The sequence below is a fragment of the Trichosurus vulpecula genome, chromosome 3 (assembly GCF_011100635.1).
Source record: "Trichosurus vulpecula isolate mTriVul1 chromosome 3, mTriVul1.pri, whole genome shotgun sequence".
Lineage (NCBI taxonomy): Eukaryota > Metazoa > Chordata > Mammalia > Diprotodontia > Phalangeridae > Trichosurus > Trichosurus vulpecula.
In genome coordinates this window covers 404,316,285-404,331,262 of record NC_050575.1, presented here as the reverse complement: position 1 = coordinate 404,331,262, position 14,978 = coordinate 404,316,285, and the positions used below count along the sequence as shown (strand labels likewise).

General features: G+C 41.5%; 1 protein-coding gene across 2 annotated transcripts in view; it reads left to right on the top strand.

The window, feature by feature from the left end:
* The window catches only part of ST3GAL5 (ST3 beta-galactoside alpha-2,3-sialyltransferase 5), a 63,785-nt gene that overhangs the window by 35,780 nt on the left and 13,027 nt on the right, over positions 1–14,978 (top strand). Inside the window, exons 1-3 of one of the 2 annotated variants that reach the window (XM_036750845.1) lie at positions 6,463–6,551; positions 9,992–10,047; positions 12,980–13,166. In XM_036750845.1, coding sequence (XP_036606740.1) covers positions 10,010–10,047; positions 12,980–13,166 — 225 coding nt within the window. In that variant the 5' untranslated portion in view covers positions 6,463–6,551; positions 9,992–10,009. Of the gene's footprint in view, positions 1–6,207; positions 6,552–9,991; positions 10,048–12,979; positions 13,167–14,978 lie in introns of those variants that run through there. The other variant, XM_036750844.1, reaches the window with a different exon arrangement.

The window sequence follows — 14,978 nt, the reverse complement described above, 5'->3', positions numbered from 1 at the left end:
GGTGGCTCTAATATGAAAGTACATTGAAATGTTATTGGGGGGAAGGGCACGTCGATGTCAGTAAGTTTTTGGCCCTGTGGTCAGTGAGAGACTTGGCCTTCTCTTCAGTTAGCTGGAGGCCACACATTGGCCTGGGATTGCATTTTGTGCATAGCCAACTTGTTACCAGCATTTCCTCTGGTATGTGCATGTGCACAGTTACCTGCGACCTCATACAGCTCTGCACACAGCTTTTATCTGTCTAAGGTGAGATTCTTAATCTTGTTTGTGTCATGGACCCCTTTGATAATCTGGTAGACCCTGCAGACCCCTTCTTAGAATCATATTTTTAAATGCATAAAATAAAATGCAGCAGATTACAAAGGAAACCAATTTTAATGAAATAAAGATGTAATTTTTTCCCATTAATGTTCACAGACTCTTTGGGGGTCTATGGACCCCAGGTTAAAGATACCCAGCCCTAGGCAAGATTTCAAGTAGATGTTTGGTTTTCCATATTTTCTTTCTGTATCCTTTTCTTCCGTTGGTATAGTGAGTGACTCTTCTCCCTGAGGGAAATGGGAGTGTGTGTGTGTGTGAGAGAGAGAGAGAGAGACAGAGACAGAGACAGAAGGGAGAGAGAGACAACAGAGACACAGCAGAAAGATGGGGAGAGAGAAAGAGACACAGAGAGGAGGAAGAGAAGACTTACCCTAAGAGAGAAGAGCAGCAAAAGTTTCCTTCCTATTCTCAGAGAGGTTCCACCTTCAGGGCATATTGCCTTGGAGACTGAGGGAGTGTTGAGAGAGCCTACCTGGTACAGAGTGCCATTAGGTCTGGATCTGGCTGCCGTTGCATCCTCATGACTCAGGAATACAATCTGGGGTACTGAGGAGCAGGAGGCGGATGTGGACGGCAGTGCCTCAGAGGAAAGCTGGAGTCTGAGAAAGGGGGTACGGTAGGCTTGGTTAAAGGTGTGACTCTGTCTGGGTCTTCACCATTTCCTCCATCCTTCTTATCCTCGTGGAATATCCTGGGAGGGAAGCTTAATTTGCCTTTGGTTCTGCCCGAGTTGATGCAGAGGTAAATCTAGTGGAAACCTGACTCCAACAGCATCTTGCAGGTTTGGGGCTGCTTTCTGCAGCCTTGGCCTCCAGGAGCATGAGCACTGTGCTGCCAGCCCAGGGTTGTCCAGGTGCCAGGTTAGGGAAAGAATGGGGCAGCTGTGAAGACGAAGGTGAAAGTCCTCGCCCCAAGCTCTTGGCCCTATGGATCCTTCATGTGTCTGTTCCAGACACTCAGCCCCACTCCTCTCTCCTCCTCACCTGAGCTGATGTCAGACGTTCAGAATGAAATGGAAAGACCACCTGGTGTTGGGTTCACAGCCATGAGACCTGGCATCTTGTACTGACTTGAAGGCCAGGGAGGTGAGGAACTTCATCCCTCTCAGTCTTAGCCCCTTCTTATAAAGGGGGGATAATGGCACTCGCATCTCCTGCCTCCTAAGAGCGTCTTAGGGTGAGCTCTTTGTAAACTTTCAGCCCTGTTTTTCCTGAGAGCTATAACTTGTAGTTTGATATGAATGAGCTGGTTCTTGGGCCTCCACACATCATGCCTGGGCGTAGGCTGGAGCTCCCGGAAGTCCCAAGGATCCAGAATCGATATTCTGGATGCCCCAGAGTCCTTCTCCACTGTCGCAGGGGGCTCTGGGAAAAGAGCTTTATACCTTCCAGCACTTATCTGTGAGCTCACTCATCCCAGATCTCAGTTTCTAACTCCACTTCTCTGCCCCTTCTGTTTTCTGTCTGTCTGTCACCCCACTGTTCATCTGTCCAAAGGCTGCCACCCCAAAGCTTTTATGCCTTAAGCTTCCAGGGCCCAGGACTTTCAGGGCTGGGCCTTGTGGGAAGGGCATAAGGATGACTAGACTGGGTTCTGGAGGAGAGAGTATGGAAAAGGAGAGAAGCAGAGGATGGGGCCAGAAAGAAGGAAAACCAGGGAAGACTTCAGAAAGCTCTTTTAGGAGGAGAGGAAAAGGGAATCCAGGAGGTTGTGTGGGAAATCCTGTAGTAAGCACAATACTGCTCTTGGGGTGAGGACGACTTGCGATCTGTGTGACCATGGACTCTTATTTGACCTCTCTGAGCCTCAGAGAGGCTTACCTTCAAAATAGGGATAATTACAGCTTTGCACAGTGGGAACCTGGGTTCAACCCTGCCTCCAGCACGTAGTGGCTGCGTGATCCGGGACTTCTCTAACGGGCTGAGAAGGTGCTAGACCAAAGAAATCACAAGGCTAGTGCCCGTTCCTGTCTGCCTCCTAAGGTCGAGATGAGGCTCGGAGGAGATGGGCCATCCCATCTGGACTCCCTCATTTAACAGGGAAGTAGTTAAGCGACTTCTGGGGGGACACGCAGATAGCAAATATCTAAGACAGGTTGAAAAGCGGGTCTTCCCAGCTCAGCTCCTCCGTGTGCTAGACACTGCCACAACGGCTCTCGTCCATATATAAAGCACTTGGACAATTTTAAAACATTACGTCACTGCCTCTTCTTGCTGTTGGTGTCATCATTATTATGGGATCAAGGACCTTTGTCTTTTGATGAATGCCCACACGAGATGAGGATTAAAGATTCACTGACACTATTTATAGATTCTGAACGGCTAATAAAGATTTTCTAAAAACTGCAAAATCTCAATTTGGTTGTGTAAAAGTCACATTCAGAAGTTACATTCCTTTAGACAAATTCTCCTTACTGTTTATGCTCAGTTATCATGACCCACAGTGATATCAGACTCAAAGAGAAACGGATCCCTGCAGGCCACATATTGACTTAGAAAACCACAAATTAACTTTGTCTGCGTAATACTGTATTTTTACTTATTTTATTAAACACTTCTCAATTACATTTTTATCTGGTTCAGTTTTGCCACAACATGTAGTCTGGGTCCATGAGCTTGACAGCTCATGTATGGCACAATTACTATTATGCTTACTGTTAAACATGTGACAAAATAACTGTGTGAGTTTTATTTGATTACAACCCAAAATTCTGTTCCAGAGACATGGGGATTTGCTAGCTAATAACTTCTTAACAAATGAAAAAATCCCTAACTCTTAACATGGCAATGTAGAACTTCAATTAGTTGGGGTTTTTTTGTAATGGTTTTTTTGAGAAACCCTAAGTAGTATGCCTAAGGTCATAGGATTTAAAGCTGGAAGGGATCTGAAAGATCATATCCATCCCTTTCACTTTATAAATGAGGAAATCCCAGTGGTAAAGTGACTCGCTCAAGAACACAGCGAGATAACGGCTGGGCTATGATTTGAAGTCATCATCACCGGGCCCTCTCTGAGATGTGGTCTCTTAAGGATCACTTAAGCCAAAGACCTGTAGCTTGTATTGGGAAGTACTCTCCATCAGTCAAACCTTTACTGTGTGTGTGTGTTGTGAGTGGAGATCTCATAAAGGTCATCACACGTCAGAAATCCATCTTCTTGCATGGTCTGGTCCAGGAATGGGGAACCTGTGGCCTTGAGGCCACACAGGACCACAGGTTCCCCACACCTGGAAGATTGAAGAACATTGCTCTGAAAAATATTTGGAAGAAAACCAGGTAATTTCTTCTGTTTTTAACCCTAACATTGCATATTGCGCAAGACTTTAAGGACTGGGAGTTTTCTGGTAGCACAGGTGTGCAGGCGTCCCCATATTGTTTATAGGCGTCTCCCATATTGTTTAGATTTGGAGGAGATTCATCTTTCAGGTTGAAGTCAGTAATCTTGAAGTTACTTTTCAGTCTTCTGATTCTATTGGTACCTGTGCAGGTATATTTTAGTAAGTCCATAGTGTGCCAATTGGGCTCTTCCTGTCAATGTGATGAGTCCTTATTCTTTTATCTGTCTAAGGCAAAGTGCTTCTTAGTTCCTTCAGGATGCTTTATTAAGCATAGAGTAGCCCTTTTAAGGTGGCGGCCAGGGTGTTCCATGGTGCGTAGAGCGCTAGGCCCGGAGTCAGGAAGACTTATCTTCCTGAGTTCAAATCTGACCCCAGACACTTACCAGCTGTGTGACCCAGGGCAAGTCACTTAACTCTGTTTGCCTCAGTTTCCCCATCTGTAAACTGAGCTGGAGAAGGAAATAAATGGCAAACCACTCCAGTATCTCTGCCAAGAAAACCTCAAATGGGATCATGAAAAGTCAGACACAACTGAATGACAGCAGCTCTATTGAAAAGTTATAGATTCTCATTTGTCTGTTTTTTGGATAGTTGCAGAATCACATCACTGAATAAATAGGGACAAGGGAAAATTTTTTGTCCTATCGCCATGGCCGTAGGGCCACTTGAATTTTGCATATTGTTTCACATTCCAGTAAATTCCTGCTGCAACAGGACAGGAGAGTATTTCCCGAAAGAATTGTGAAGTCCTGTCTGACTCCAGGCAGAATGCAAGTGTGGCTTTGTTTACAGATAAAGCAAGAGGAATTTCAATTAAATTAATGTGAGCTGATGAAAAAAAACCCTTCGCTGCTTTGGAGCATGAAAAACAGTGATAGGCAAGTCACCTATTTTCATAGCTCACTTCTCTTTTACAGCTGAGGAAAGTGAAATAGAGAGAGATTATTAACCAAGGTCACCCAGCTAGCTCGTGGCACACCTGGGACTAGAATTCAGGTTTTCTGTTTCCTCCTCCTGTTTGTCATTTATATGGCACCTAATACATGGTATTTATTATCTCTGATCTTCACAACAACCATTTTACATGTGAGGAAATTGAGGCAAACAGGGTGAGGTGACTTGCCCAGGGTCACACAGCTAGGAAGTATCTGAGGCCAAATTTGAACTCAGGTCTTCTGACTGCAGGCCTGGTGCTCTATCCACTGAGCCACTTGGCTGCTTCAGGTATGTATCATACGCAGAGTATTATAGATTTATTTTCCTTATTGTAACTCCCTCAAAAACCACATATTAAGTATTGGACCGTGCCTGTGCTGGTAGCTGCTGCCTATTCAGCCATCTGTGACTCATGAGAAAGGAGGAGCTGAGGGGAGACAAAGTTGTATCTACCCAAGACCCAGCCCTTGCCAGGACACTCAGCTGTGTGGTGAAGGGTGGGGGACCCTTGGCTCAGCCTCAGACCCCTTGCCTTGATCGATGTGGAGTCCAGATTTTGTTGACTCTTCCTTGGCTTCACAAAGGCCCTTCTATTCTTTCCTTTAGATCCCCCTCATTCGTTACTGCCATGTCCTTCCCACAAATAGATGCACCTTTTGCCCTTTCCCCCCAGCTCCAGATAATTTGGTAATGGATCCCTTCCTGCTTCTACAGTTTGCCCTTATCTCTGGCCTTTCACAGACACAGACTGTGCCAGTTTGGATGGTGCCATCTGACCCAGATCTGGCCCCAGGTACACGTAGCTCTCAATCTTAAATGGTGCAAAGGTAGATTCCAGTGGCAACTGAAGGCAGGGGGAATGGAGATGTGAACCCAGTTATGTGCAAAGCCTGTGCTTCTTAATACTTATTTGGAGTAAGCCTGTGGGTACAAGGGCCATGAAGCTGTTAAGTTGCATGACCAGGTGGATCTGTCTACCTTGCTGACAGTCATGAAGAAGATAGATACCTTTTGATACCTTTTATGGGTGAAACTCTGTTCCTTTGACAGTTATGCCAACGTTGTCAACACAAAGGTCCCAAGGGTGTTGGTGATGACTGAGGGGTTTTTTGTGTTTTGTTTTTGTTTCTGTTTTACAGCCTGAATGAATTTAAGACATGCCCTAAAAATAGGAAGCTTCTATGGCGATTTCCCCACTCCTGTTATGGGATATTATAACACTAAACAGCAAACTTGAAAGTCTTTAACACTTAAATGTAAATTTTTTTTTTAAATCTCAGTTTGTTTTAGAGGCGCTCATAAAATTCTTATCAGGGTTGGATTGTACTCGCTTAGTTTAATTGGTAATTGACCTAACACCATCGATTTAATAGTGGGTACTCATGAAATAGTGATCAATAGTTTTGTCTGTTTATAGCTCTAAACCTCTAAGTTCTTTTTCTTATACATAAATCCTCATAGTTAGCTTGAGAAAAAATACATTTTATGTTTATTAAATGAAAAGAATCACATAGAAGATAGGCCAGTCTTTAAGACATTTGGTATGTATAACTGAATGCTTATAATATCTAAAACTTATTCTCAGATCGAGTTCTGCTTTTTCCCTATTTTAGAGAGCGCAGAAATATGCTCGCCAAGTATTGCAAGGGGAATGTCGACCCCGTTTTGTGAAAAAGGAGATGGAACGATTATTTGGTCAGAAATATGGCACGGACTCATCTCCCTTTGTGAAAGAAAATATGGAAACAAATGAAGACATATATAAATATGATCCTCCATTTGGATTTCGCAAGTTCTCCAGTAAACTGCAAAACCTTTTAAAACTTTTGCCTGAGCACGATTTGCCCGAAAACCTGAAAGCAAAACATTGTAAACATTGTGTTGTTATGGGAAATGGTGGAATCCTAAATGGACTTGGACTGGGCCACATATTGAATCAGTTTGATATTGTGATCAGGTATGTGCTAGTCTGCTATTAAAATTGAGTTTGTTTCTTAGGGAATTTTATTTGTAAGTGCTTACTGAGTCTTTCCTGTGTGATGAGGACTGTACTAAACGCTGTGTGGGACACACGGAGTCCTGCTCCCTAATTAGACAAAGGTGTGATACACATGAAATAATTGAGGACATTAGGTAATTAGAGGTATAACAAACCCAGATATAAATACAGTAGGAAAAATGACAGAAATGTGGGAGAAGCAGCTGGGAGGCTCTTATTAGGGACTTGTAGAAAATAAAGATGGGACCAAGACATGGCAGGTACTGAGAGCCTGGCCAAGGAGGTGGTGCTTGGTGCAGTTAGTTCTTAGAGGGGCACCATACTGAATCTGGTGCTTTATAAAGATGATTCAGGTAGCACAGTCTCTTTCTCCACTTCCTCATGGGGCCACCATGGAGGGGAGCCTTAGGTTCTGAACATTCTGCCGGTGGAGACGTATCAGATTCCACCAAGCTAGAAAGGTCTGGGGTTCAGCCCTAGCAACAGACTATGTCTGCTTCCTCAGGACCGGCCAAAGTAAGTGTAGAAAACCTCATCACCAACAGGTCGTCCCCAAGGAATAAATTTTCTGATCATGATGACCCATGAACCAGATATGATCACCCTCCATCCTTTGTTACCCTGTTCTGCCTTGGCAGGGGAAGGGTTGTAGAAAAGGGGGCAGGATGGGACAAGAATTTGTTAGTGTTAATGTAGTCCTAAAAATACAGAACCACTACTATTTTGACTTGCTCACCACTGATGTGACCATGAAGCTTAAAGAAGTCAACAGTCATTTATTAAGCACCTACTGTGTGCCAGGCACCATGTTAAGCATTGGGAATACAAAGAAAGCCAAAAAACAGCTCCTGTCCTCAAGAAGCTTCCCATCTAATGGAGGAATATACATATATATATATATACATATATATATATATATATATACATATATATATATATACATATATATACACATACATATACATATATATATATAATAAATTGGAGATAATTAACAAGAAGCTTCCCATCTAATGGAGGAATATACATATATATACACATATATATATATACATACATATACACATATATATAATAAATTGGAGATAATTAACAAAGGGAAGGTGCTAGAATCGGGGGGGTGGGTGAAGAGAGGCATTCTGTAGAAGGCGAGATTTTAACTGGGACTTGAAGGAAGCCAGGAGATGGAGATGAAGAGGGAAAGAATTTCAGGCATGAGGGCAGCCATTGAAAATGTCCCAAGTTGGGAGATGGAGCATCTTATGAGAGGAGTGGCAAAGAAGGCCAGTGTCACTTGATAATAAAGTACATTTGAAGAATAACATATGAGAAGACTAGAAAGGTAGGAAGAGGCCAGGTTATGAAGGGCTTTGAATGCCAAAGAGGGGATTTGATCCTGGAGGTGATAGGGAGCCCCTGGAGTTGATTGAATAGAGGGGTGACACGGTCAGACCCGTGCTTTAGGAAGATCAATTTGATAGTTGAGTCTCCACTCATAAAGACTCATGAGTGGCCTTGAGTTGGAACAGACTTGACTTAGGGAGCCCACTCAGAGGCTATGGCAGTAGTCTTGGTGGGAGTTAATGAGGGCTTGTACTAGGATAGTGGCAGTGTTAGAGGAGAGGTGTAATGAAGATACATATACGTGTGTGTGTGTGTGTGTGTGTGTGTGTGTGTGTGTGTGTGTGATGTAATGAAGGTAGAATAGACAGGACTTGGCAATAGATTGAATATGAGGGTGAGAAAGAGGGTGAGGAATTGAGGATGACACCTAGGTTTCAAGCTTGAGTAAGTGGGAGGATAATAGTGCCCTTAACAGTAATAGGAGAGTTAGGAAGAGTAGAGGGCTTGGGAGGAAAGTTAATGAGTTCAGTTTTGGACATATTGAGTTTAAGATGGCTATGGGATATCCAGTGATGGATGGTTAATAGATAAGTAGATCTGAGAATAATCAGCACAAAATGGTCATTGAACCAAGGAAAACAGTATGTGGGGAGAAAGGAAGAAGTATCAGGATAGGGACATCTACAGTTAATGGGTGTGACCTGGGCAAAGATTCGGCAGAGGAGACTGAGAAATGGTCCAACACATAGGAGGAGTACCTGGGAGAGCATAGGATCATGAAAACCTAGAGAGAAGACAGTATGAAGGAGAAAAGGGTGATTGAAAAGGCTGCCAAGAGACCAAGAAGGATGAGGACTGAGAAACAGGACTTGACTGTTCACAGGTTTTCCTCTGAGTGGGCTGGTGTTAGGAGTGGGTGAAGTTGATTCTCCATTTTTCACAAAGTAATAAGAAACCACTTCATGGCTTATTTGGTCATTCGACCTTGTGTCTGTGATGAGCTTAAGCAAAAAGGATATTCTGAAGATAATTGTATTTAATGTGTGTTGCAGAGAATAGAGGAAGAGAAAAATTTTCTCAAAAACTTCACAAAGGCCTCTAAACTAAATTACCACATTCCTTAATACACAATGACTTTACTCCTTGGCCATCTTGTCAGCCACCATGCAACCCAGACCAGAAACCAAGCCCCAAAGGATATGAGCCCTTCACCCCCAGAACAGGGGATGAACAAGATGTCCGCACTAGTGGTTACTTCAGTCGCCCACTACACTTAGGCCCAACTCTAGCATGGTCCTATATACATACCCCCTCCAAGTCCCCCACACTCTTCACCCTTGCTTTCTAGTTCTGGTATCAAATCAACTGTCATTGCACTTAGGGTGTGTGTGACATTCTATTCTCCTGTGGCTCCACTCACCATTTCTGTAACTTTCCCAATCGAAATAACACTCCTCAGTCACCACTCCTTATATGGACTGTCTTCATTGAATAAGATATTTGTAAAGCACTTGGCACAGTTGCTGCACATAATTAAAGGCTTCCTGCTTCCCTCCCTCCCTCCTTCCTTCCTTCCTTCCTTCCTTCCTTCCTTCCCTCCATCCTTCCCTCCTTCCATCCTTCCTTCCCTCCTTCCTTCCTTCCTTCCATCCTTCCTTCTCTCCTTCCATTCTTCCTTCCCTCCTTCCTTCCTTCCTTCCTTCCTTCCTTCCTTCCTTCCTTCCTTCCTTCCTTCCTTCCTTCCCTTCTCCTGTCCTTCCTTCCTTCCTCCCTCCCTCCCTTCTTCCTCCCTCCCTGCTTCCTTCCTTCCTTCCTTCTTTCCTTCCTTCTCTTCCTCCCTCCCTCATCAGAGTATCAACTCCTTGAGACAAGGACTGTCTTTACTCTTGAATTTGTATCCTCAGTGCTTAGCACAAAGTATGGCATATAGAAAGCATTTAATAAACACTTTTTTCATTCATTTCATTCACTCAAAAAAAGTGGAGAATGAAAACTCCTTTTGGGAAATAAGATTTAAGATACAAAACTAAAGAACTCAAATGTTTGTTTCATAGATTTTTGAGCTGGGAAGGATGTTAGAGGTCATCCAGTCCAATCTGCAGTTTTTCAGGTGAGGAAAATGAGGCTCACAGAGTTTGAGTGACTTTCCTGAGGTCACACAGGCTTTCCGCACTGTACAATACATTCTATATCACAAATACCTTCTTCAGAAAGAAGACACTAAATGTGGTAAACATGGTAAACAATTTCACGCACAAATGAAACTATCTTTGCAGACAGGAAATAACTACCAATATGGGATTCAGTCCCAAGTTAGCTGTTGGTCATAGGCATCCACTGGTTAAAGCAAAGTCAAAATAAAACCAAATTAAAAGAAAAAATTTAAAATGAGAAGAAAATCTTTTGTGCAGTTTCCACAATTCCAGTCCAACTGATTTAAACAAACTGTTAACACTGGGAAAAATGGAAAGTGAAAGAAGTAAAGTCATTGACTGATTATCACCTTTACTGAGATAAGTTTAAATTATGTGAAACAGATGCCACAGCAAGGAGACCAAAGGAACCCAGAAACTGGCTCAGCGGAAAAGGGATATCTAGCAACGAAAGGCAGCACTGGTTTAGGGAACAAGCTCCTTTTTCAAAATATTCCAGAGGAGGATGGAGAAGTATTGCCTTATAAAACAGTAAAAGTCAGCATATGGGAAAAGAAGCCTACAGAAAACTTGACATTAATCATAGCAAAGCCAAGACATCCCCAAAACATTTAGAGATTTAGTTCTATTCACCAAAGCCCTGACTTATGTGCAAGCATCTAGAGCTGGGAATGAAAGGAAAAAAGTATTACAATCCATTCCCTCAAGGAGAGTACAATCTTCTATGAAAAGGCAGACTTAAAACAAACAAATATAAGACAATTTGAGGACAGAAGACTAGCGATTGAAGGGATCAGGAAAGGCTTCATGGAGGAACAGGCCCCTGAATGAGGCCTCGAAGGAAGATAAGGTTTCCAAGAAACAGAGGTGAGAAAGGAATGCATTCCATGCTTGTGGGGCACAGTTTGTGCAAATACACAAAGAGATGGAATGGAATGTTGACTATGAAGAATAACTTTGGTTAAAAATTCAAGTTTATGAGGGGCGGTAATGTGAAATAAGGTGACAGCCAAATTGTAAAAGTCCTTCAGTGCATAGCTAAGGCATTTGTATTTTACCCTAAAGCCAAATTTGGGGAAGGCAAAGCAGGGGAGTGAGTGACATAGTGAGATATGTGCCTTAGGATCATCATAGCAGCTTTGTGGAGAATGGATGGGAAAAAAGATAAACTGGAAGCCAGGAGACTATGACATTAGTCTAGGGGAGAGAGAGGTCATGGGAGCCAAGAACTAGGCTTTTGGATATGTCATTCGAGAGAAGATGAGTGATTTTACAGGTATTGCCGAGATAAACTTGACAGGACTCAACAAGGGATTAGCTATGGCGATAAGGGAAAAGTGAAAGGTTAAGGATGACTTTGAGGTTACAAACCTATTTGAGGGATAAGTAATGCCCTTAACAGAGGTAGGAAAGTTTGGAGGAGGGGCAGATGATATGTCGTCTCTGAGACATTTGGAGTTTGAGATGCAAATGGAACATCCTGGTGAAGTTATACTGTAGATAGGTGACCAGAAGGAAATTGGAATAGATGATATGAGGTCCCTTCCAGCTTTATGAACCTATGTGGATATGAAGATGAAGATCTATGAGCCTATGAGACTATGACTGTGGGACTAGAATTGAGGAGAAGGATTAGGGTTGGCTATCCAAATGTGGGAGTTACTATACAGGAATATCATAAACCTGCAGAAGTGGTTGAGATTATCAAGAGAAAGACTGGATAGTGAAAAGGACCCAGGGCAGAGGCTGAGGGGCATTCACACTTAGAAAATGAGATGTCAGTAAAGAATCCAGCAAAGACTGAGGACTTGCCAGACAAGTAGGATGACACATAGGTGCGAAATGGGACAGATTTGCCAGCATTTCTTTAGCCGCCCCTTTTCATAATTTTGACTTTACTGCCTAAGTGCCTGAAGTTCTTAGTAAGGAAGGTAAAAAGGCACTTAAAGAGATTGTAGGAAAGATGACCAAAATATATACAAACAGAAGAAATCCATGCTGTAGACAGCACCATTTTAAAGATAATCAGGGACTGATTTTCAAGATATTTCAAAGACTATAATACTTCAAAAGACTGAAAAAGAATATAGATGGTAAATAATAGGGCGATATTTTTAAGGGGTGTGTGATATTGAAATGAATAAACAGGAGTGCAGAAACAATTAATATAGACAAAAGGACGGTATCCATTTTTAGACTTTGAGAGGCAAAATTAGAAAACCAGAATGTTGATTTACAGGATTAGAAAGTAGTATCTATGAGAGAAGGTTAATAACAACACAGTATATGTATATATAATTTATACATACATACTTTTGTGTTTCTTTTCTTTCCTTCCTTTCTTTTCTTTCTTTTCCTTCCTTCCTTCCTTCCTTCCTTCCTTCCTTCCTTCCTTCCTTCCTTCCTTTCTTCCTTCCTTCTTTCCTTCCTACTAGTCTTACCAAAAAAAAGTGGTGACCAAGACAATATTAACAACTACTGACCTACATGCCTCCTTTTTTGTATAAATAAAATTTTTGAGGATGGTCTGTGTATGAGTCAGGTATTATTTGTGAAAACATGAGAAGGAAACAGTCAGGCTTCTGTAAAGATTTGCTCTAACCAGCCACACCTTTAGCTGACTGAGAAGTGCAGAAAGTACACCATCCCACTGTTAGATTGTTGTTGATGATAAGAACAAAAAAACAAAAATGAAGAAAACTTGATTCAGCGGAGTTAAATGGTACTCTTAAATTTATGTATGATATGGAAAGGACTGCTAAATGTGTGTCTATGATTTTAACTGGCACAGCTTGTTTGAATAACACAAAGGTCAATGACAGGTAATTAGTGTGATAAAGGTGTAGTATTTATTTTAAAATTTATTTTTCCTTTTTTTTTTAAAAATAGGCTAAACAGTGCACCAGTTCAGGGATACACAGACCATGTTGGGAACAAAACTACTATAAGGATGACTTATCCAGAGGGAGCTCCACTGTCTGACCTCGAGTATTATTCTAATGACTTGTTTGTTGCGGTTTTATTTAAGAGTGTTGACTTCAACTGGCTTGAAGCAATGATAAAAAATGAAACAGTGGTAAGGAATGAAAATTCATCTATAAAATATAGGCTTCGATTAAAATAAAGTTTGAGAGTTAGTGCTGGAAGAGGGACCTTAGGAGCCCTCCAGTCCAACTGCTTCATTTTACCATGAGGAAATTGACACTAAGACTTCACTATCACCTGGGTCTGAAGTAGCAGTGGACTGATTTAAAAACAAACATGCCAGACCTTGTTCATTTAAATGAATTATCCTTCAAAGTGGTCCCCTTGGGGAGGCTATACACTGATCCTGAAGATGAAGAGTTTGTACAACTTATTTTGGGGGGATGTTTCTTTGTCAGTTGCTTTCAGAATCTTGATTGAGCCAATAAAGAAAAAAACTAGCCTCATCACTACATTAGTTGTATAAAAAAAAATTACATTCCCCAGTTTAATCATCTGTCATTTATCAGAATTGGTTCCAAATGACTTTTGGCCACTCTCAAAAATTGAGTCTACCCTCAGAGGATAAAAATATACTGCCACTGAGTATATTTAAAAGTATGTAATACAAGTTATAAAGACAGTTCCTAAAGAAAACTTGCAAAAATATTTTTTAGGAAAGCAAACATCATTTAGAGTTGTTTTTTTTTTACATAAAAAGATGCACTGTTTTATTGTCACAGCTCATATATGTGACCCAAGTCATAATATTGCTTGTAAAAGAGTAACTTTTTACAGGGGCATATATGTACGTCTATACATTTTGGGGTTTTTTGTATGTCTGTATATTTTGAGGGGCAGTGAGGTGGCATAATGGATAGAGTCCTGGGCCTGAAGTCAGGAAGACTTGAGTTCAAATCTGGCCTCAGACACTTACCAGCTGGGTGACCCTGGCAAGTCACTTCTGTTTGCTCTAGTTTCCTCACCTGTAAAATGAGCTGGAGAGGGAAATTGTAAACCCATCCAGTATCTCTGCCAAGAAGACCCCAAATGGGGTCATGAAGAGTCAGACATGACTGAACAACAACAAATATATTTTTGTATATTTATAGATATGTGTAAGTATTATCCATATGAAATTGGAGCCTTTGATATAAAAGTTTTAAAATATACCTCTATTTAACCTTTCAAATGCATACCAGATTGTTATATACCCATGGGGAACTTAGATTTTCAAAGTTTTTCAAAATTGTCATCTTTTTCTATAAGACAGTTAGGATGCTATTTTCTCTGGCGTTGAAGAAGATTTTAAATTAGAAATCAGAATTATATATCCCTCGATCTATACCATTCTACAAAAAACCTTGAGTAGAATCAGAAAGGAAGAGAAAGGGAGGAATGAATGAAGAGAAGGAAGGAAGGAAGAAAAAATAGCCCCCCTTCTTCCAAAGTTGGGGGCAGTGGTAAAAAGAAAAGCATAATATATACTGTTTGCTTGACCTAAATTGCTAGTGACCATTTGGAAGGCAGTCTATTCTGTACAAATAACCCCTCTTGATAAACTAGGCATAGATCGATCATGAGAACAATAAAGTTTTTCTGTAGGTTTGAGTTGTAGTGTAACACTGTAGGTAAGTGAAAAGAGGCATGGAATTTAGAGTTAGAAGACCAAGGTTTTAGTACCAGGTATGATACTAACTCATTCTGTGCTCAAATCACTTGTCTTAATTTCCTCGTCTATAAATTTGGAAGTAATAATTCTTGAAGTACCAACCTCACAGATTTGAGAAATGCACTTTGTTTTGAGAAATGGGCAGAGTGGCATGGTACAGCCTCTCAAGGTTGGAAGAGACCTTCAATGCTATCTAATCTGAATCCATACCTGATTGCAAGTACCTTTTACAAAACTCCACTGAGTGATCAC